The sequence below is a fragment of the Vanacampus margaritifer genome, chromosome 5 (genome assembly GCF_051991255.1).
Source record: "Vanacampus margaritifer isolate UIUO_Vmar chromosome 5, RoL_Vmar_1.0, whole genome shotgun sequence".
Classification (NCBI taxonomy): domain Eukaryota; kingdom Metazoa; phylum Chordata; class Actinopteri; order Syngnathiformes; family Syngnathidae; genus Vanacampus; species Vanacampus margaritifer.
This window is the reverse complement of record NC_135436.1, coordinates 5,968,587-5,992,148: the sequence shown is the minus strand read 5'-3', so window position 1 is coordinate 5,992,148 and position 23,562 is coordinate 5,968,587. Positions and strand designations below refer to the sequence as shown.

At 38.3% G+C, this 23,562-nt stretch overlaps 1 protein-coding gene across 1 annotated transcript in view; it reads right to left on the bottom strand.

Moving 5' to 3' along the window:
* Window positions 1-23,562, bottom strand: part of akap1b (A kinase (PRKA) anchor protein 1b) — a 72,466-nt gene that overhangs the window by 12,080 nt on the left and 36,824 nt on the right. Inside the window, exons 3-7 of the mRNA XM_077566284.1 lie at window positions 16,353-16,477; window positions 12,409-12,535; window positions 12,140-12,261; window positions 4,762-4,939; window positions 513-663 (exon numbers count right to left, since the gene is read on the bottom strand). Coding sequence (XP_077422410.1) covers window positions 513-663; window positions 4,762-4,939; window positions 12,140-12,261; window positions 12,409-12,535; window positions 16,353-16,477 — 703 coding nt within the window. The remainder of the gene's footprint in view (window positions 1-512; window positions 664-4,761; window positions 4,940-12,139; window positions 12,262-12,408; window positions 12,536-16,352; window positions 16,478-23,562) is intronic.

Below are 23,562 nucleotides of genomic sequence, written 5' to 3'. Positions count from 1 at the left end.
CAACTTCAGCGTCTTTCCAGTCAACAGTTTATATAAACAGAACAGACACACTCTCCAATGCGTTCAAGAATGTTTGAAATAAAGTCTTAATTTTTAGTCGCTTGATTTGAAGTATTATGAGGAACAAATGAATTTGAGCTTTGTGTATTTGAACTACAGTATGATGGCCTAAAATAATAAATTCCTTGCAAGCAACTGCACTATATCACAGTATAAAATTAGATTATCTGTGCAAGCAATTTAAAAACAATTGCTCTATCATTGTCTTATCATTATCTTTCTATCATTCTATCAGTTGAAGTCATCTTTCCTAGTGTGTAAATAGTGGCTTCTTGCCAGAGGAGTTTGTTTGCTCGTGCTCGTACAGGCCTGTGCGGCTCATGCACGAGCATTATGGAGGCTGCATTTATACTTTTGTCCAGAGGGGGCAGTCTTGTGTAAAAAAAAATAAAAATTAAATGTCAAAAGTCCTTAAGACCCCTTTAAAGAGTAGTCCTTCCACATAGTCATACCTTATTTGCCGTAATAAGTCGATCTTGACTCTCTCATAGCCGCCATAATCAACATATCTTATTTCCACTTCTTTTGATTCTTTATAGAAGGTGATGACCTGAGCTCTCCACCAGGCTCCTTCCACGGCTGGAGCAGCACATATCACACCAACTAGATGATGAAGACAGACAGACAGACCATGTGTTAATATGTGCAAAAGAACATACACAAGTGAGGAAGTCCAATAGTTTTATAATGTGCTTAACTCAAGGGTGTTACTTATTAATTCAATGTATTTTTTAAAGCATTTAATGGCATTCGCTTCAATAAGCTGCAACTTCGTATTATAATTAGGAAATGTTACATAAAAGGCAGTCATTAAAATTAGATTAAAATTTCTATTCACAGTAATTTCTGGACTAGAAGCCGCTACTTTTTTCACTTGCATTTGACCCTGCGGCTAATACAAAGGTGCAGCTTTATCCATCACATCACAATGGGGCGCACTATAAAGGAAGCGCAAGTGCATCAGGCAGCGCAAACCAAACCAAGTGAGCCCAAATACAGTAGGGGAGACAGAACGAGAGCGAGACAATTTGCACCCTCATTATGGAAATGAAAGTAGCGGGAACCCTTATATACCGGTGCGGTAACATTAAAACACCTGCGGCTTACTGTAATCAATATTCACACAAAAATTGGAAGTTGGCATCATTTTTCCAGAGTTTCTGTTTTGTTTTTTTAAAGTGCTGAAATTATGAAATGTGTTAAGGTTTCAAAATTACAACAGTCAAACCACTTACAAAAACCCTGACATTTTAATTTTAAATATCTATCAATCATTTTAGTTTACCGCCACCAGAGTGTGAATGTGTGAGCGCACGAATATTGCACCCACTGTGAAGAGTCTATGAGTGTCCAAAAAAGCGCTATATAAATCTAATGCATTATTATTGTTATCATCAATCAATATTTTATTCATTTTTGCAAATAAATAAGCTACTGATTGGACACTGCATCTTATCAGACTTATCAGATGGGTACAGTGGTGGAAAAAGGTTTTAGAGCAATTATAATTGTACGTAATCTGAAATATTAGCAATAATAATTTGTGGGTATTTAGTATTTTTGTTTGTGAAGAACTTTCAAATGTCAAACTATAGTGGGGTTTACATCAAAAATTTTAAGCGAATTTACTGAAAATACGGACATGCGATTTATGCCCGTTTCCATCGGTTCTTCTTCGTGAACATTGAGAGGGGACTCGCGGTACACACCATAGATGTGATACACCAGTACTTTAAAAGAAAAACAGGAAGCGACTGCGCCCTGCAATGACATCGTACGAGTTTGCCTTTGTAATTCTTGATAAACCGTAGCGTTTCTTTGCCGTTTTCCATCTAAAACAGTATTAATATTCGCTTCTTTAATTAAATCCAAGAAGATTGCCGTTTTGTCCCCCCCCCCCCCCCCACAAACATACCTTACTTTGTCGTCTGGCATTGCTTTGTGACTACAAACTTGTGTGTGAACGTTTATCCAGTCTTGTCTACGTTTACTCGCAAAATTCCATAGCCAAAATTTGCATTTCCTTTTTTTCGATACGCTTCAAAATCCACCCCGTTTCCATTGTTTTATTTTCGCATTCTTGAAAATTCGAATAAAAATGGGTGGATGAAACTAGGGATGTCCCGATCCGATCACGTGATCAGAAATCGGGCCCGTGGTTGCTGACTATCGGAATCAGACGTTGTCTCCCGATCAGGGCTCGGATAACTATATGAGGTTATTTTTTATAACTTTTTATTAAATCTGGAGTTGAGCGGTGGCACAAAGTGAGATTTAATTTGTCCACACAGCACAGCGTGTGGCACGGCATCACTTTGCTACAGTGACACTATTAATGTCATTAAGCGGCAGGGCTAAACAAAGAAATGGCGTCGAGGTATTAGGAAGTAGATGATAAGTTATTATCATCTTTAACGTGGAAAGCGGAGACAGTGCGACTTGCACTGCGTGCAAAGTGGGCATTTTGAGGGGCGGAAAGGCTATATAGTAGATGCATTGCTTCCCCGCTGCACTATATTGACAAGCAGCCGGGCAACCCCGTCGCTATTAGGCACTGGCGACTTTGACATGCTTCATGCCATCCCAGCGGATCTAGCTAAGGGCACACTTTGTTCGTTTCCTCCCCGCGGATCGAGCATTGGCGCCTGCGCCGGCGACCCTGGACGTCCTTCGAAGGAAGCCCTGCACCTCGCGTTGTCTAGCGCGAATCCGGATTGTCGACTTCCTTTTCGGGGTCACCAAATCCAGCCCGGGCCGGCAGTTTAGCTTGGTGCGAGTCCAGGCACAAAGTCTTACTCTGGTAAGACTAAATATGTTTTGCCTGTTTGCTCTTCAAATGCAGCCTTTTGTTTATTGTGAAGTTTGCTTGTTTCACGCACATATATACTGTATTTTGGATAGGGATGAGGCGGTGACAGTCACAGAGTAGAGGGACACCTAATCAGTGATGTGCCTCTGTTAGTGACCAGTGACCACATCATCGATTCGGCTGCATAGGAATCGATACGAGAATTGTGTGATGTAATAATGCGATATATTGCCGAAGATTTTTTTTTAACACCTACTCAATATTAAGTGTTATAGTGAATAGGGATTAGGGCTGCACGATATTGGAAAAACATGTGATATAAGATAAGATAAGATAAGATAAGATAAGATCCACTGATTGTCACACCCATCTAAGTGGGGCGAAATTTGTTCTCCGCATTTGACCCATCCCCTGAGGGAGCGGTGAGCAGCAGCAACGCCGCGCTCGGGAATCATGTGGTGATCTAACCTCCCAATTCCAACCCTTAATGCTGAGTGTCAAGCAGAGTGGCAATCGGTCCCATTTTTATAGTCTTGGGAATTGAACCCACGACCTCTCAGTCTCAGGGTGGACACTAACCACTCGGCCACTGAGCTGGATATGGGTGTTGAATATCTGTGGTAGTCCCATATTGCAAAACGTGCTATTCTTTTCAGGCACAAATAGTTCATTGCTTTCATCCTCGTTCATTTCTTCCTCTCCTGCGCCTGTTATTTATTTTTCCTCCGTCCACGCCTGCGGAGTTGCAAACAGGACAGGACGCCTGTGATCCGCTCCAGCCAATAGGAGAGCAGTATCTAGTGAGGTGAGTGGCGATGCGTATTTAAGGGCGCATCTGATTGGTCCAACTTGGATCAACACCAATGCATGCAGAGAAGCATACAGTACCATAACAAAAGTTTGAATTTATTGCAAGTCTTTGCGATGAGCATATTGCGTGTGCCATCATCGCTATTACGGTATTTTTTCGATATGTCATGCAGCCCTACTAGGGATGTAACAATATCCAAAAATCATGATACAATAAATATCACGATATGAACCTCAAGATATGTTAATTATCACAATATTGTGGGGAGGTTGATATATACAAAAAAGAAAAACTCATGATACTGTTAAAAATTTCACTTTATTGCCCCAAAAAAGAATTTTCTGGTGTGACTGATTTTTGTGAGATAAGTTACCGCCGCAGTGGCCAAAACATTCCTAATAAAAATTAACCACCAAAGGGTGCTAGAACTACACCAATGGAATAAAACCTCACCTATTTAACAGATGTGCTGCTTCTAATATTGTGACATGACGACCACGATATTGTGGCAAATTTAATATCGCAATATCATGATATTGCCATTAGCATTACATCCCTAATAGTGACTGTAGGGCATATATTTACATTGAGTTTAATGTTACATGTACCATTTCAACACAGCAACGTAAACTACTTAGAACACGATTAGGCACAGTTGAGCCAATAGGAGCACATGACAATGAAATGACTAGCCAAGCCTATTTCTTTTGTTACTGCTGTTATGTACAAGACGACAATATTGTGCTCCACCCACCATATTTATTTATTTTTAACAATTCTCAGAGTTTTTATAGTTGTTTTTTTTATGTCGCCAACCTGCCCACTATATTGTAATTATCGCATCATGAGGTTCATATTGTGATAATTATCGTATAGTGACATTTGGACATCGTCACATCCTTCAAAATTTTTTACCGCCCACAAATGACCACATCAAAATAACAGAACAGCTTTCTTAACAAAATTCCCACATATTTTACATTTCATCCTTTAAATTTTATTCTATTCAAAGATTGTGGACAAGTCAAATGATTTGTCCAGGACTGGACTAGACTATTTTTTTCTTTACAGGTTTGGTTACCTTCAGCTGGTGAAGGAAGGGTGGGTATGCCCGGCTGGGAGTAGCACAAGAACATTTGCTGGTCAAGGCTTCTTAGGGCATGGTAAGTAGGATGGGTGTGCTGCTGGACAAAGACGTGCCCGGCTGACACAATATTCACCACAATCACTTCCACCGTCACACCACTGGGCAGGAGAAGCTAGATGACAAATTGGTAAAAGCAAAAGCAAAATTAGAGAGCTCGAACAAGTGCAGACTTCTGCCAAAGACAAAAACATTTGTCGTGTGCCATGGAGTTTTCACAACAATAAAATAAATGAATAAATAACAGCAAAAACAAAATAAGTGTTATCAGGATCTGAAATATATTATTATTACAATAAATCTGTTCTAAGCATTAAATTTCTAGGTCAATTAAGATAACAGCTACGGGAGCATCACATTCAATATATATTTGGGAAAAGTCAGGTGTCAAGAGGTGAGCAGTTGTGTTAGATTTTACTTTAATATGGTTTTATTAAACACCAGGGCCTGGTTGATCGATTATCTTTTTCTTTTTTAAACCACTGTTTAACCCCTAACCGTCAGTTACATTCTTAACCAGCCGCTAACTAACCGACCGTTAAATATGCGTTGTCAAAGTTAACTGTGCCGTTTGTCACTGGTTAACACCGATATATCCCACAATTACTTTATTGGTTTACTTCCGGGTCGGCAAAAGAAATGGATACAATTCAAATGACCCCTAGCACTCGGTGAAAAAAATAATAATTTCATTAATTAAAGCAGCAAGAACTTTTCTGCTGATAAAGAAAACGTTCAATGTTTGAAGCCATTTAGGTGTTTTTGTGAATTGTTTTTTTTTTACTCATACCGTATTTTACGCACTATAAAGGCACATAGAATAGAAGCTACTGTAGTGACTTAAAGCATCCACTAGATGGATCTGCGCTAAAGGGAATGTCAACAAAACAGTCAGTTGAGTTCTAATAGTTTGAAGAAATTACCTTGTGTTTAGTTGAATGTCCTGATTTCATTTCTGTAATGTAATTTAGAAAAAAATATATATATGTATGTAATTTATAATTGTATGTGAACATTGTATGTTTGATTCTTTGATTTTTTTTGTAAACTACTGTTTCCTTGGCAGTTGATTTTGTTAAAGTTAAAACCAGTTCCCAAATTAAAACCAGACACAAGATGGCACAGCACTGTTTTGTTTTGTTTATCCAAAATGCTTTGCGCTGGTTGGGGGTACTAAGCTAAAAAAATATTTAGAAGGGGGTACTGGTCACTGAAAAAAACTGCCCTACATGATCCTAATTTAGCTAGTTTAGGGCTAAATGGCTAACTTTAGGATGTTACATTTCATAACATTAGCATAGCCAAAACGCACAATTTAACTATAATGTATTGGTGACAAAAACCTCCAGCGGAAGGTGGGTCATGGCCACTGATCTATATATTACTAGATAGCCGATAGCAGAGCCCGGCTCTGGCAGAGCAACAACAAACAAGTAATATATACAGATCAGTGGTTATGACTGAATGGTGAGCAACAGTGAAGGAAGACCTCTCATTTCCTGTAGTGCGTACATTCACCGTACTGGTTCCCGTTGAACCACGGTGCGGTTCACAGGAATATCAAAGCTGAGTGGAACCTCGCCCATGTTAATTATGTGCCCTGGTCGGATCTTCTTTTCAGTGATCTTTTTTTTTTTCCAGTATGTGCGGAAAGTTGCCAGCTTTTCTTGATTGTTTGGCAGTTTCTGAGAGACAGTAGTGCGTGTGCGGATGGAGAGATTACATCTCTTCATAAATCGAAAGCACCACAAAGGGCCACCTGTAAATTCATTTACCGTATGTTCATGTCGCGTGCCAGCGCTGTTGCCTTAATTCTAGTAGTCAGTGGTGACGCTTCTACTTGCTGCTCGCTGTCTAAGAACCCACTGTTCGACTTTGTCCTCCAACTGCGGCCATCTTGCTTTGTTCCCGCGGAAACTCTTTTTGGTCTTCACTTGGCGCAGGTCATCCTGTTGCTTCCTCCAGTTCCATACCATTGATTCATTAATGTTAAATTATTTTGCTGCTGCTCTATTCCCATGTTCAAATACGTGATTTATAGCCCTGAGTTTGAATAAGCATGTCACTTGTGAGGAGCTATTTTGTCGTCTAAACACACAACTACCTATCTAACCGCTGTTGGTTAGGCGACGCCAACATTGATCCACATATAAGGCGCATCGGAATATAAGGGGCACTGTCGGCTTTTGAGAAAATTAAAAATGTTTAGGTGCGCCTTATAGTGCCCCCCAGTTTCCCCCCTACTGTGTATATTTTGTGTAAAAAAAAATAATTTTTTCTAATATTTTGTAGCATTATAATGCATGTGTTTGTTTCTCACATTTGTGTCTATTTGGATTTTTTGTGTAATATTTTGATAGAATAGTTTTGATTTCTTTTACTTTTTGTAAGTACATACTTTAGGGTTCTTGCGGGAATCCCCAAGTTAAAATTTAGACCTTTTAAAGTCCTATTTAGACCATTATAACAAAATTTTTAAACCAATATTAAGACCAACATTTTTTTTTAACAAGCGGAACTTGTCAAGTTTAATGGTAATTTGACTGAAAGAAATGTATGCTTAAAATGACTGCGGTGACTGTCAATGAAACAAAATTTTGCAGTGCAGTATGGTGCACACTGATATATATTTTTAAATAATATTGTACATGATTAGTAAATATAAAAGGCAGAAAAGAGCGTAACAGACGCATTAAAGTAAAAAATGAAAAAGAAGGTAGTCTACCCTCAGATTGTGTGTGTGGGGGGCATGGTTAAAACCATGTGCATTCCTGGCATGAAAACTGATCAGGGATGAAGAAGGTGATAATTGTATTCAACCCCTCTAAGGATGTCTGGCGTCATGCTCCCATGAAATATTTCAGATTTGTTGCATTTTGAAAAACAAAATCAAGCAGAATTAAACACATCTATCTATGCATAGTGACATGATCACATTATACTGTACAAGCAGGGTTGGAAGCGTTACTTTTTAAATGTATTCTGATACAGTTTATGTTACCTGATAAAAATCTAGTTAGTAATGTAATTCAAGTACCGTAATATTAAAAAAATGCAACTTGAGTAATATTTATTACTTTTTAATTCCAAATAGGCTGATGAAGACAAAATAAAAAAAGATCATTAAATTTATTTTGGATACAGTGGACCCTGCTGTTTGCATGGGATAGGACTAGGACAGGGAAAGGATAGGAGAAGCAAAAATCCATGCGTAAATTAAAATGTGCAATTTATATACTGTATATTTATAGAAAGACAGACAGAAAAAGATGAATGAATGCGGATAGATGAATGAATTGATTGAAACTATTGCTAGTTTCATGGGGAAAAAAGTTCAAAAGCACCACTGATTATCACACTGCTCACCTCACAGACTGACAGCTAATAAGACAGACATTGACAATAATAATTGCAGCGGTAGCTTCACAGACGTGCGCACATAATAATTATGAAACTACACGATGACGGTGCCTGACGTCAAGCGCAAAAAAACACAAAAAACACGTCCATCCCAGCAACAAGTTTAACAGTTTTTATTGTTATTATGGTGTTTAAATAGTAAAACTAGGTGGATTGTGACAAGAGCGTTAAGACTTGACTTACGTTAGCCGGGAAGATAGCAAAGGGTTTTTCCTGTGTACAAAATTCAGAGGCGACCACCTCCACCTCATTTGCTGACTGATAATTAATGAATGCTTTAACATGATAATAGTCATATTCTTATTGGAACTAATATTTTTTATTATTGAAACATGGAATTATTATATGTTGCTTGTAAAAAATTAAAGCGAGTCAGTTGAATTTACAGATTACATGCACGTCATGGCGCATGGTCAGGATTAGGGATGTTCGATACCACTTTTTCCCAGACTGATATGCAACTCTTGAGTAGTCACCGCGACTGATACTAAATACCGATACCACTAGTAAATACAATTCCCCACCCATAAATGACAGATGATTTGAAAGAAAGACCTATATATCCCAATATATTATTTTTCTTTAAAATTACATCAAGTTAATGGCAACTTTGTATTCATATAATTTCTCATTTCTTGTCCCTGATCATAAAAGGCCGATAATGGTATCGGTCACCGCTGTGAGTACCGATACCTTAAAATAAGACTGGCATTGGCACCACTACCTGATATCGGTAGTCACCCATTATAGTCAGAATGATACCACCTCCATCTCAATTGGAGCCAGGAAAAACCCTGCACACGACATGAATATTAAATTAACACTTCCTGCGGTACCTACAAAATAAAAGTACATACATATACTAGCTGTGAGAACAGCTTTATTGTGACAACAGTGCATGCAGCTGTACACATATGACATTTTTGCCTGTAGAAAAGTGCAGACAGCACACGCACATTTCTTTTTTCAGTATGGATGGAGCGGATGTAAATTTTAAGACTTTGGTAAATAAAATTTTAGACCTGGGATGAAAATATGGGTGTTTTTAACTCTTTGACTGCCAGACGTTTTCAGAAAAGGGATGCCGTGGGTGCCAGCCGATTTAAGCATTTTTGACTGATCTTTCAAGGTCCACAGAAAATTATGTGTTTGGACTATGGAAACACACATACTACCAAATGAAAGATTGGACTCTCATCTTTCATCAGAAAAAAGTTTGTTTCTACCTTATTCCGTTTTTCAGTAATCAACAATAGAAAATGGTTAGTTTCACCTCTGTTGTGAAAAAAACGTCACTCCTCCATAGGATTTTACTAAACGTTATTTAACGTTTTTGGCAGTCAAAGAGTTAGACATTTAAGGCCTGAAATTTAAGTTTATGAATTTTTTACTTTAAGAACATGCGGGAACCCTGATACTTCTGTGTATTTTTCATCTAATATTTGTAATAACTGATATTTGTAATTACCGTTTTAAAATTCAAATTAATAAAAAATTACAATAATAATTATTACATATAATTTAGCCGCTACTCACAGTTGTCTGACAGGTTTCTTGCAGAAATCACGAAGTTTAATTTTTGACTTTTTTTTTTTAAAGACTTTTTTAGACCATTATGAGAAAAATTTTAGACCAACTTCAAGTCATAGCAAGCTGGTGCTTTCTGGCTTTCACGTGTGACTCGAGGGCCTTTACGCCCAAAGTCCCCAACTTTATTTTTTGCATACTTTGCCACAAGCCGAGTGCCTATCGCCTGCTACCGCTTCCAACCAGCTGAAAACTCTTTTTTACCCATTTTACAGAAGCACGTTGTCCACACTATTCTGACTAACGGCATAAACTCTGTGGAAACGAAAACTTGAAAGGTACGGTACACGGTAGTGGACACAATTATATTGCTACATTCACACTAAAAGTGAAGGGAGCGTTTTGCCTCTCTTTACTCACTAGCGTTTCACTGCAGGAGTGTACATGGGCCTTCATTTGCGCACACCGGAGAGAGGGGCTTTGCTTCACTTATCGCAGCCACTTCCACTACGGCCACTTCCACTACGGCAAAACTTCTCCCAGAAAAAAAAAAGTTTTAACATTGCAATCAAGTAGCCTACACTGTGCTATAATGGTTTAGCTAATGCAGGGGTCTACGTTAAGCCTTTTCGGGTGCTGGCCATGCCAGAACCAGCACTGGCCCTGTAAATTGCTAGCCTTGGGCCGATACCTCACATTAGAATTTGGTTGATTTAACATTTTTCAAATTAATACTATTCATGGTCCCCACATGTGTGTATTTTTTATTTATTTATTTTACAAATGATTCACTAATCTCGTGTTGACAATCGCTTGCTTTCTTTGATGATGCAATGTCAATGATTGAACAAACATTCTGTTTTTGAGGATGACAACAGCATATCACCAAAACTCGTCACTTCATCATCGCAAGCACAACACCACTTGGAAAAACAAAAACAAAAAAAGATAGCTGTAATAAGAGGAAAAAAATAATAGAATAAATGTAATGATTCCTAATAAGAGATACAAAGTAATTCACAATTAGTAAAACATAACTAAAAAACATTGTATATTATACATTAAAGTGTTGATTTCAATCACATTTATTGATCAAATTTCTAGGGACACTTGTATTTTTACCGGTACAATAACACAATAAAATGAATTTTAAAAACTAAAGACATAAATAAAACAAAAGTAAAATATCTAGTGGCCATAAAAGTCACATTCAAAATATGTGGTTGTATGCAAGTTTTTTTTTTTTTTCAAGGTAAGTGCAAATAATTTAAATTCAATACAACAACGTGCCTTAAGTAACTCCCATTTAACTGTAGGTCTCCGTCTGAACAGTTGGTGGCACACTGGGTCGCACCCACATAATGACGTACTTCATAGACCGCCGAAGAAGAGCGGCGCGTGCTAACTTCTAATCAAAGTTGTTGATAAAATGAATAAAGATAAATACAAGACTAATTGCTGAGAATGCTGCACAGATCATCAAACTCAATATCCGCTACAGGCACAGACAGCAACCCCCACCCAATTGTAAACTATTTGCGGCGATCAAAGGGTTTTATCTGCCATGATCCGAATGCAACAAGCTAGATGCTATGCTGCTAACCGCCACAAACTCCCCGCCCACTCAAACTACATCGACTCAAATACAAACGCACCCCCTTGCTTTTGGTGTGGACTTTCTCCCGCATGCAGACAGGAGAGACAACGCAACAGGCAAAAAAATAATTCCCTACAGAATGAAGAGCACGCTTAAGCAACGGTAGTTATTACAAAAATGGCAAAAAGCTCTTTTCCCCACTGTTTTAAACAGATTTGTGAGTAATGATGAAACTTAGCTATATTCTAATGCTAATTGCTGCAAAACAGAAACAAATAGAAATATACTTTTTTTCCCTGAGACTATTCTTTCCTTTTGGTAGGTTCCATGTTTTTATAGCAATAGAACAGAATATTCTGTGGGCTTTGCAAAAATCAGTCAAATTCCAGTAAAACCGACAGGAACAAAGGGGGTTGCTTCAGTGAAAATGGCTGGGAGTGAATGAGTTACCTTTAACAGACGGTCAACGTTAACAGCGTTTTGAACAAGATAACGGTGCCGTGAAAGTTAACGTTCGGTTAAAGCTACTTAACCAGTGGTTAAAGATATAACAGTTTTGAACAACCGGGCCCAGTGAACGTTTTACACAAGCCAAACATGTCACTTTAAACAACTGCTTGCACAGTTGAAGCTTTTATGATGATAACTGTTTGACTTTGGAGGGGAACATTTTGAATTCTCGTCATCTCACCATTCATGTCCACTGAGACTATGCAGTATATAATCTAATGAAAGGTACTGTCTATAGAAGTCAAATAAAGTCAGCCTTACCCATGAAGTCATGGGGAGTGATGGCAATGTGAGCGGTGGTGGAGCATAAAGGTTGGTCAAATCCATATCTTTGAACTTCTTCCCAATCAGAGACAGGGCTTTGTCAACTTGCTGTTGCATGCCTGAGAAGACATCAAACATGAAGAGTCAACAGCAATTGTGATAAAAAGAAACTCGTGCTCATCACTTGTGAGCTAGATTCTTTCAGCTAGTCAATTCCCTTTTCAAAACAAGAATCTATGGAAAATGAGACTGTCCACACAACTCACCCTCTATGTGACAGATTTGGAACTCCTGTGTGTAAGGCAGGGTTGAGATGTATATCTTTGCACCAGAGGTCTGCTTCAGAAAACTCACATATCTTCCTTGCTTCCCAATTAATCGCCCAACCAAAAGCTGAAACCAGAAGACAGCCATAAAACGCACATCATTCACATTTTACATGAACGTTGTAAGCAGAGTATTTAGAGTCCTTTCAGAAATGTGCCATCAATGGTCAGAAAGAAATTATCACATGCAAAAGGTAAAAAAAAATGTTTGCCTCTCAAACAGAAATAACCCTTAAACAAACATTTCCAGTTCAACTGTTATCACAAGTGACAACCTGCAAATAATAAAAAATATATACAATAATGGGCAAATAAATACCTTTGAGAGCTACTGAACACTTATTAAATGTTTGACAATGTATACAGTGACCAATGATTTAATTATCCACATCTTTCATTTAATAAAATTTATTTTGTTTTACAACGCTTTTAAGTTGTGACAGTTAAATTAAAAAAAAATACATTGTATTCCATAATTACAATTTAACAGTGTCAGGGTGGTGATTTAATCTTTGCTCTACGACTAACATGAAACATTAGAGAATCATAAACAATTACTGTGAGCAGCAACCACATATCCGAAACACATTGCTTGTATTATTTGACAAATTGAATAAAAAGTAAATAAGTGCATTCCGGGAGCTGAGGCCTGGTGTACATTAGCACTGCATTCTGTAATAGTCATTTAATCTCAAAGTATTAATGATTAAAAAATAATAATAACATTAAATCTGATACTGGCAAACCTGGCTTTCAGAATCTACTTTATGATTAAAAATTCCAGACTGTTTGGCCATTGACCATTAAATAAGTTACAAATTAAGAATTAAATAATATGGAACCCGTGCTAATTAATTACTGCTGCTATCCTGTATCATTACTAGGGGTGCAACAGTACAGGTAGCCTAAGGTACGGTCCGGACCTTGTTTTTTTTGGGCCACGGCACGTGATTTGTGCGTAAAGATAACTACTTTTTCCCCCCAAATTCTCTTTATTTTGCTAGTTAGCAAAAACTACATTGTGCAACGACAATTTTAACACTATACAGTAGTATAAAATGTGTATACAAAATAATAATAATAATAATACTAAGTGCAATTTCTGCAGAAATTACGTTGAATGCTGGAAGCTAAGCTGAATGCTTATGAAGGAAATTGAAAGATAAATTATGTAAAATTACATCCGCTCGACATTTTGTTTTTCCGCTTCTGTTCTGTGTGAGTGGGCAGAACCGTAACAGTGATTGGACATTAGCTCACGGGAAGGGCTTTTCTGCAGCAGGCTGCCTCCGCTTATGGACACTCGACAGGCACGCATACACAGTGGCGTGTAAAGCGTCAATACAAAATTTGTTGCAGAAACGAAAACACACTGCCCGTAAGGGCTTATTGTATCGTGCAGGGCGGACCCAACGGTTTGGTCTAAGACAGAGAACCGTTGCATCCCTAATCATTACAAATCGTGGCCTTACACAAAGCAATTCAGGATGAGACCAAAACAGATTCATAAAACTGAGTGCACAATGTGGTCAACTTGGTTAACATACCGGGGCAGTTCTAACATAGCAGGCTTCAACCTAACTAAAATTTCCCCCCTTCCCTGCCCCAAAGCACACATACACCTCTGCACTTGTTCAGACTTTAGACTGTTTTGCATGTGCCACAGCTTTATGATGATGAACTCTGATTAAAACCTTCCTGAATTTGTGTTGTCGCATTCATTTTCTATGGTCCTAGGAGGCATTTATCATTAATTGGTGAGAAGAACAATCACATGAATAATATGCTGCCAAAGTAAAACTTGGACTTTCTGCATTAGTTCTAATCTTTCCTTTTCTATTATCGAAAGGGGCAGTCAATGATTGGGTAGGGAAGTGATCACATTGATTATATAATGGGTGATTGTGGCTAAGTATAAGTGTACTGTGTATGTATGTTTGTATCTGTGTTTGTACTATACGGTAATTAATCGCTAGCGTCGGGCCAAAACCTCGTATGTCACAATTTGGTAAACTTCATATTTTTTCAGAAATGTAGACATTTGCTCAGTCCACATGTGTGCGTGTCATTTTTACCAGTTATAGACCAGTGTTCAAAATGTCTTGTTCTCTTTGATAATGCAATGTGAATGGTTAATAAAACGTGTTGTTTTGGGGGTCTCCTAAAAAGTGACAATTTAAGTTACAAGGTTTCGGCACAAGCGAAATCTATGTAAATATAGATGTATACTTTCATAAAGCAGATTTTAGTTTTGTTTACAAGGTTTGCACTTAATCTTCTTCTTTTTTTTTGCTGGAATAATCTTCTAAAATGTATGGATTTTTTATGGACCTTGAACTTATTATAATGTAGAGGGGGGGGGGGGGGTAAACTTGCTAAGCTTCACTTCCTTCTGCCCCTTCTCAAACTTGCATCTTATCATATTGTGCCTTTTTCTTTCCTAAGTCATGTTTTTATTGTGGTGCTTATTTGAGATTAATACATATCAAACAATCATGCCAGACCAAAGCACAACTCATTAAGCATGTTGGGGTCAGGGGTGAGTATGCGCTTAGTCAGAATTGGACCACTCATACTAGTCAAACAAACTTTAGGTACCAATTGTCCCAAGTACGGATGCTCCGATCATTTGGCCACCGATCATGATCGGCCGATGTTCATGGAAAAGGTACGTGATCGGAATATTTGATCAAAGCCTTTCATTCACAATCAAAAATCCGATCATCCGCAGGTCATGCTTTTCAGCCTGCCTGGCCTGAGAGACCAGACTCAGGGCAATTGCGGGAAGTTGAACTCTTCCGTCCCAACAGCGGGCGGCCTGCAGCCCCGTACGCACGCGGCAACACAGACATAAACATGTCGTCGGCTTGAGAGCGATGAATTCACACTGACTGCGGAGCGGTTTCTGTACGGACTGCAATTCACACCAAGTGCGTTGCGAGAGCTGTACATGTCGGGAAATCTGCACCCATGAAACCACAAGATTCCCTGGGGATCACGCTGGACAATTGAGTTCACGCAATAATCGTATATACAGAGCGCTACTGGTAAACAATAGCCACGGTTGCCTGTCGTCACATTGATATGCTTTTTGGACATTATTTCTGGGACTTCTACCATGGGTAAGTATGTTTTGTGTTTAAATAGCGTTATTTTGTCATTTTTTATTTATTTTGTCTTTTAAGTGTCCGACTCATGTCAAGCTATGAAGTTAGCTAGCTTCCATCCTAAAAATCGAGTTCCCAAACGGTTTTATTTTGAAATACACCGGAGCTATCGTGATGCCGACGCCTGAGTTCCTGACCGGCTCATGTAAGATTGTGTTACTGAAAGCTGGTAAATGTAAGTTTTTCAGTTGTTTTTTTTTTACTGAATAATGTAGTTAGTTGATGGATTGTGCCAGCAAGTGTTTTGTAGTAATTCTCTTGTAGAAGTAAATATTGTTTTTGTCAAAAAATTAAGGTGATTATCCGTCCGTCCGTCCTTCCTTCCGTCCCCGCCAAATTTCTGGCAACCACAGTTTCTATAAAATCAAAGATATACAGAAATGAGAACGCAAACACTAAATCCATGTAAATCATGGCTGTGTCAAACTGTAAATGCGGAGACCGTTATTAAAACTTCTGGAAAAAAATACAGATAATGTGATCGGAATCGTATCGGTATCGGCTGATCTTACTCATAGATGATCGGTATCCGTTTGGGCAGCATAAAACCCTGACCGGAGCATCCCTAGTCCCAAACACAGCACACATTGCCTGCTGTGAGTGTTCCTTAATTTTTAAAGGAATATTTGTGACAATCTCTGGAACAGATTGTGCACTAAAAAAAGTGTTGAATTGGCAGTAGAGTCATGTACACGCCTAATACTTGCAATGCCTCACCTTTGGCACTTCAATTTCCCAGATGACAAGATCAGAGCTTGAAGAGGATACATTGTTACTATGACTTTCTCTTGCACCCATAGTGCAGCCACTGTCCACAGAGTCCATACTGTTCACATCAGATCCTAGACAGAAAGAGATAGGTACAGTCATCACTCTCTCCAGCAGCATAAACAAACACTGAGCCAGTTAACAAGACCATAAGAATCCAATAACATAGTTGTATGGAATATTTTAAAAACACCAAGACTACAAGTGTGACGTCCTGCTATAAAGCTATGCTATGAGCATGCTTAACTCATTAGCTCCCAAAAACTTATAAATACGTTCTATTTTAAATGTTTAAGTGTCCCAAAGACGTATTTATATGTTTTTAATGCTAGAGCATACAGATGGCTTTGATGGAGCCTCAACTGCAAAGAACGGTTGAAGAAATTGTAGTTATTACACAAACTACCAGCAGGTGGCAGCGGAGGATAGGAAACGAACCAGGACCATGTTGAAAAAACCCTCAATTACTCAGAATTCTAAATATATTTGTTAATAATGCTGAAACTTGAACCTATATTCTAATGCTAATTGTTGCAAAATGGAAACTGATAGAAATATACTTTTTTTTTCCTGATGAAAGAAGAGACTAATCTTTCTTGTGGTCATGTTTTTATAGCAATAGAACGACAATATTCTGTGGGTCTTGCAAAATCAGTTAAAAACCACTATAACACCTGGGAGTGAAGGGGTTTGTTTTAGTGAAAATGGCTGGGAGTGAATGAATTAACTCTTTGACTGCCAACCATTTTCAGAAAAGAGAACATGTGGGTGGCAGCTGATTTAGAGCATTTTGACTGATCTTTCAAGGTCCACAGAAAATTTTGTGTTTGGACTATGGAAAAAAAGATACTATCAAATGAAAGGTTGAACTCTCATCTTTCATCAGAAAAAAAAAAGTCTTCTAATACTGACTCCTACCCTATCTTGTCCAAAGAGAGTCATCGCTGCCATCTAGTGCCCATAAACAGTCATTATACTAACTCTATCTGCTTGATACTTTGAGCACAGCTGGCCAAGGCTTTCCTCCACCCGTTTCCATTAAAAAACATAGTTAACGTCTTAACGTTTTTGGCGGCACTCATTTGGATTTTACTAAACGTTATTAAACGTTTTTGGCGGTCAAAGAGTTAAAGAGCAAGTCAATCTTTTTCTTGACAATAATATGTTATATGTGATCTCACTAGTCTTTTTATTTAAACAGGTAAAAATGTTGGAGAACTAATTAATTTACAAGCATGACCTAGACAAGGAGCCCCAACAGGAACGCATACAACACAACACACAAATAAAGGATCAAAGCACAACGTAAGTATACAATAAAGAGGACACTTGTGCTATATATAATTTCCAGAATCTTGTTTTTAAACAAAGACACTGTCGTCGGAGAAATGTCTTAACACGACATTCTAATTCATATTACATTTGTGGATAAGGGTGTTCCATATCATACCTTCTATGATATTACCAGTGTATTTTTTTGGGTGATATAAATTTGAAAGTGACGTGATGACGTATTGCGTAACATCATACGTCTTTGTGTCTATTTGGACGTAGATGTGTCGTTCGCTGCTGCATGAAAATAATGTCGGAGCGTGTAAGGCTGTGAGCTGCAGCCAGTTCTGTAGGCAAAGGCAAAGTGGGAGTAAGCTACCTTCGTCCTGTGGAGACTGTTTGGTTAGAAGAGGTCAAATATGATGCAAAAAACTGTTGCCTTCAAAGTTAAGAGAATGTGCAGGCTAAAGACATGCGACCGAGGACATGTGAACAGCTCATGTTGGGCGTGAACAAAAGTTCATTACTGGAGCACTCTTGATTAGATGCAATCCTTATGGAAAAAAACAGACTGATTGGATAATACTGAAGCGGTCGCATATTATTATTTGGCCAAGATAATTATTTTACCGTGGCCGGTAACTACTCGTAGTTGACGTGTCTGTTATGCTAACCGGCCGCTAAGCTTACGTGCTTTCGATGAGACAGCGTGCGCGTTGCTGTTGCGCAGCGGCGTAAACATGCACATTTGCATTATTCATAACCGCTAGTAATGTCTACAAGCAATCACGGCATTTTCTCGCACCTCTTATCGACCAATCAGAGACAGTCACAGCAAAATAACGCTCACAGAACGGTTGCTGGTTACTGCAAAAATAACCACTGCCTTATCAATCGCAGGGGAAAACATTTTTCAACAATACACTTGCCTGCGATGTACAGAGCATGACGCCACAGACTGGCTACTACCGTACCTTTTTCTTTTGCCTCTACGAGGATCAACCACACGGGAGAAAATAATGGACTTTGACTCATGCAATTTGCCACTGACTTCTGAAGGTTTGTGTTTTCTTTGTATTTGCCAAGTAAATGTGCTTTATGTACTTGAAGCAGTTAAGTTTCAATTAGACCTCGCAGGTTAAACACTACCTGGCCTGTTTTTATTTCCATTCCATTACGGTTGCTAGATGCACTTTGTTTGCATTTCAATTGTTGTAAAAAGGTGGCTTAAATATTGTGCTGCAATAAAAGTTATATTATCCAAAGCACCAATCACAAATCTATTGTTTAGTAATTATTACCATTATCGTCAAAAATATGACCGCAAATTTCGTTGAAATATTGTAATATAATTTTTAGGCCATATCACCCACCCCTATTTGTGGAATACGAGTTATGCAGCAAAATCCAGCCATTTATCCGTCTCAGGGGGGCGGCCATTTTGCCACTTGCTGTCAACTGAAGATAACATCAGTAGTCAGGTTTTTATCCAATTGTTTCGGTATTTTAAGCAAATTTACTGAAAATGTGCAAAACGGACATGCGACTTATACCAGTTTCCATCTGTTGTTCATTTACGAATACTGAGAGGGTACTCCGCCACCCATAGAGATGGGATCCACCAGTAGCTTAAAAGAAGAACAGGAAGCGACTGCGCCGTCCAATGGCGTCGTACGAGTTTGCTTTTGTAATTCCTGATAAACAGTTGCGTTTCTTTGCTGTTTTCCACTTAAAATTGCATTAATATTTGCTTCTCTAATATTCGCTTGTTTAATTAATTTCAAAAAGATTTCCATTTTGTCTCCCACGGACCAAACTCCAACTCAGACTCCAAGAAAATGGAAAGAGTTTATTTGAGCGCACGTACTTGCAGGCTTCATGTCCTTCCGTGGGTGGGTAACCTTGCCAGCAAGCTGAATTCTTGCGGTATTTGTTTACAAATACATCTTGTACTGCTTCCGCTGATACATTCACAACAGACCTTTTTTTACATCAGACCAATCAGGCGTTGTTTAGGGTGGGACATGCAGCTGTAATGAAACCAGGAAGTGCCGACACAGGGGGAACAAAACCAACAGACGAATGGACACTGCAATTAATTCAGTTCTTGCAGAATTACTCAGTTTCCTTGTTGAATAGCGAGAGATGCTTTGTGCATTTTTTTTCTCTCCTATCACCCTGTGATTGGTCAAAACAAAACGCGCACAAGATGCCGCATCATCCAATGTCCCGCCTTTGATGTCCGATTTGGGACGCAATAATTCCTTTGTAGTCATTTGAAGCCATGTGATTCTATGCATGTTTACACAACGTGATACATCAAGATGATCACGTGACTGCCCAAAATAGGCCGCTATTGTACCTGTGTAAAATATCCCTAAAAAGTACTCTAAATCCTAATCGTTAAACATAAATCGAATTTTTTTTCCCAGGGAAGAGTTGAAATGAACCATTTCACTAAATAGCTGGCTAATTTTTGATAAATGGTGCATTGCTTTAAAATATTTTACTGGGTGATTAATTTCGATTGAATATCTCAGTCTAGGAAAAAGCCATTATTTGTAATCATTTCAAGACAGAGACAAAATTTATGGAGGAGAAATTAAGAAACGCCATCGGCAATCTGCACTGACGACTTTTTGGACATGACAGAAAACAAACATTCATGTTCACAACAATTTGGATAAAAACTTGTGCTGTCAAAGTTAAAGCATCAACTCACTTGATTAATCATGTATTAAAGCAGATTAAACACTACTAATTCTGACTGCAAATCTTTTAGCATAACAGTGGATAGTTACGTTAAAGGTAGCGCAAGTTGTGTTTGAGCAATACACATAACCATTAAAGTAAACCATTTAATAAATGTTTGTGTATGACGTTCAGGTCAAAATATTGGGGTCTTTTTATTTATTTATTATGCAAGTAATTGATTATAAAAAGAGGATGATAAGAGCATGCAGTGGATAAAAAAAATGTGGAAGACCACCTCAAAATTAAATCTAGAACAAATTAACACAACAGGTGCTCTTCAAATTTGGCAGGCAAAAAAAAGTTTATTGAAAATATAAAGTAATTTTCTGTATTGATACTTTTGGTCTATCGCACGGATACACCCAAGGTCACATTCTTGGCCTAATTAACTCTAAAGATGTTGAAGTTTCATTTGTTGAAATCAAGGATTTGGTTATCGCTGATAACTTCTGTGTGTTCTTTGAACTACAAATAATCCCCAAATTTCTGGCAACCACTGTTTCTATAAAAACAAAGATATACAGAAATGAGAACACAAATCCATGTAAATCATGGCTGTGTCACAAACTGTAAATGTGGAGACCGTTGTTAAGACTTCTGGATAAATTCACCTTTCAAATGTCCTAGATGCTGTTGTTCCTATTAAATCAACTACTTGTTGGATTAAAACACCTTGGAGGTGCACTATGAGAATAAACACTTCTGACTATTAAATCGACATGCAGGAAAGTAGGAGCCTGGCAATAGTTATATTGATAATTGTGATTCAATCAAGCGAGTTCTCCACAATATCAATCTGGGACTGCTCCACTGTGATTTGCTCGGGAAAGGTGGGACATTCTGTACAATACTTCAAGCTGAATGGAAAATACACTAACTGTGCACATCTAGCAATTTTTTTTTTTGACCAATCACGGCAACGGATATGACTGTCATTGTCGTCGTAAAAAACACGAATCACAAATATCTTTACTAGCTAAAAATGTACAAGGCGCTTCTCGCTGTTCTTTCAAAAAGGAAACTGTGGGTAATTCTGCGCGAACAAAAATTAATTGCAGAGTCCACGACTCTACGCAGTCATCCACGGTCCACAGTGTCGCCATGTTTGGTTTGTTAGTTCCCCCCGGCTTCGCTGCTTTTTGTTTTCGTAACAGCCACATATCCCACCCCCAAACACAATATTGCTTGGTGACTGGTCCAAACCGTCAGTGGTTTTACATTGGTGAAAATCCGCAGGCTGATTCTGCAAGATGGATTCACAGGAGTTTGTGAACTCACAAATATCGTGAGAATTCAGCTTACAAAGTAAGTTTGGGAAAGTAGAGCATAAGTGGAGAAAAACTAAACTCCAAGTTCACTTGACCTGTACAAACAATGTCTTTGTAATTTAAAGCTCTAAATTAGCTATTTAATATACTTTCTGGCTGGTATTATGATAATGGTGGTAGAAAATAGGCAATTTCAATAAAACGCCGATAATGCAAGCCAAAAAGGAAATAGTCAAGCTGGCGTGACCATACAGGCAGACTTCAGACTAAAATCCGCCAAAGCTGTTGCATTGCTGTCAATGTATTATTTAGTCAGCTTTATTTTGAAGTTTGCCTTAGGGTATGCGCCGTGCGTTTGCGCCTTCCCTGACATTACTGAATTACACGCACACACACACACTGACAGGAATTTACTGATTAACATATATTTTAATCTTTTTGTTTTGGTGGAAGAAGCAAGTCTTAGAAGTGGGTATACTCAAGACTGACTAAAAAAAGAAGTGCGTATACTCTGTATACCCTGGACTACACCACTGAACTAAACAGTAAAAGGACAATGCGTTAATCATGTTCAAACCCTTCATGACGTTTGAATTTAGTTGGCTCAGAGAAATGGCATCACCTTAACTGTAATCCCCATATTTAAAGGTTTTCCATTCAAATATTACTGGCTTGACTCATTTGACTTGGTACAACATCTGTAACATGTTTGCATGTTTCAAAAGTGGTTGATGAATGACTACAACATATACACAATAGCAAAATGCAATATTTTAGATTATAATTTACATATGAAAACATTTGTAAAATAAGCCTACAGTTCAACAATGTTGATATAGAGATTTCTCTTTTCTAAACAAAAAAGGGAAAAGAATGGAATGTATTGTGTGAAGTCATTTCTTTGTAAGATAAGGCTTGGTAAGTCTTTAGACCATGGCCCAGACATGTTTAGAAGACTGGCTATTGTCACATAAAAACAGCGAGTAATTGCCAGAAATTCTTGCAGCTCCTTCAATGTTGCTGCCAGCCACTTTGAGAAAAAAAGACAAATCTAAAACTGGTCAGGGAAAATGCAATGTTGGAGGGACGTTGAGTTCTTGGTAATGTTGCCATATTTTCTCCTGTTGGTGATTGACTGTTTTTGTGTTTCATGGGATATTTACTGCCTCAGAAATTATTTTGTGGCCTTGTCCTGACTCTGAACAATGACAACCCTCTAATGTTTTTGAAATGGCTTGTGCGACAATAAAATTGTCAGGAAAAACCTACAACTAATTAACTTTAGAGTTAAAGAGAGCACTTTAAATACCGGCAGGTGTGTGCCAAGTCCAAATTAACATTTCTTTGGCCTTGTTTAGACTGCCAGCCAAAACGAGATTTTTAGCCCATCCAGACTGATGATTGGTCCAAACCACTGCGGTGGAAATCAACGGGCTTGGTACAAGATGTATTCTCCAGAGTTGGTGAACTCAGATACTACGAGAATTCATCAAGCAGAGCAAGGTTAAGCAAATATGGTCATGCTGTATCCCCCGGGGGGAATTTTATTTTATTTTATTTTTTAAGTGCAACCAAAACCTGTGTGATGCGACCAACTGAAAAAGTTGGTAACACCAGTTCTACCAGTGCAAAAGTGTAGAGCCCTGGGCAGTAAGGAGTGGTAAACGTCAAACACTACACATGCTGGGCGAGACCTCCGTTCGACGCAGTCACTACAGCAACCTGTCAGATGGGTCAGCAATATGGCTCAGTCTGATCAGAGCCAGATCAGATTTGGACACTTGCTAACAACAGTGTGGACAGTAAGCCCTAAAAAAAATATATATATTTAAATTTGTGGAGGAATCCCATATGCCTGCAGTCTG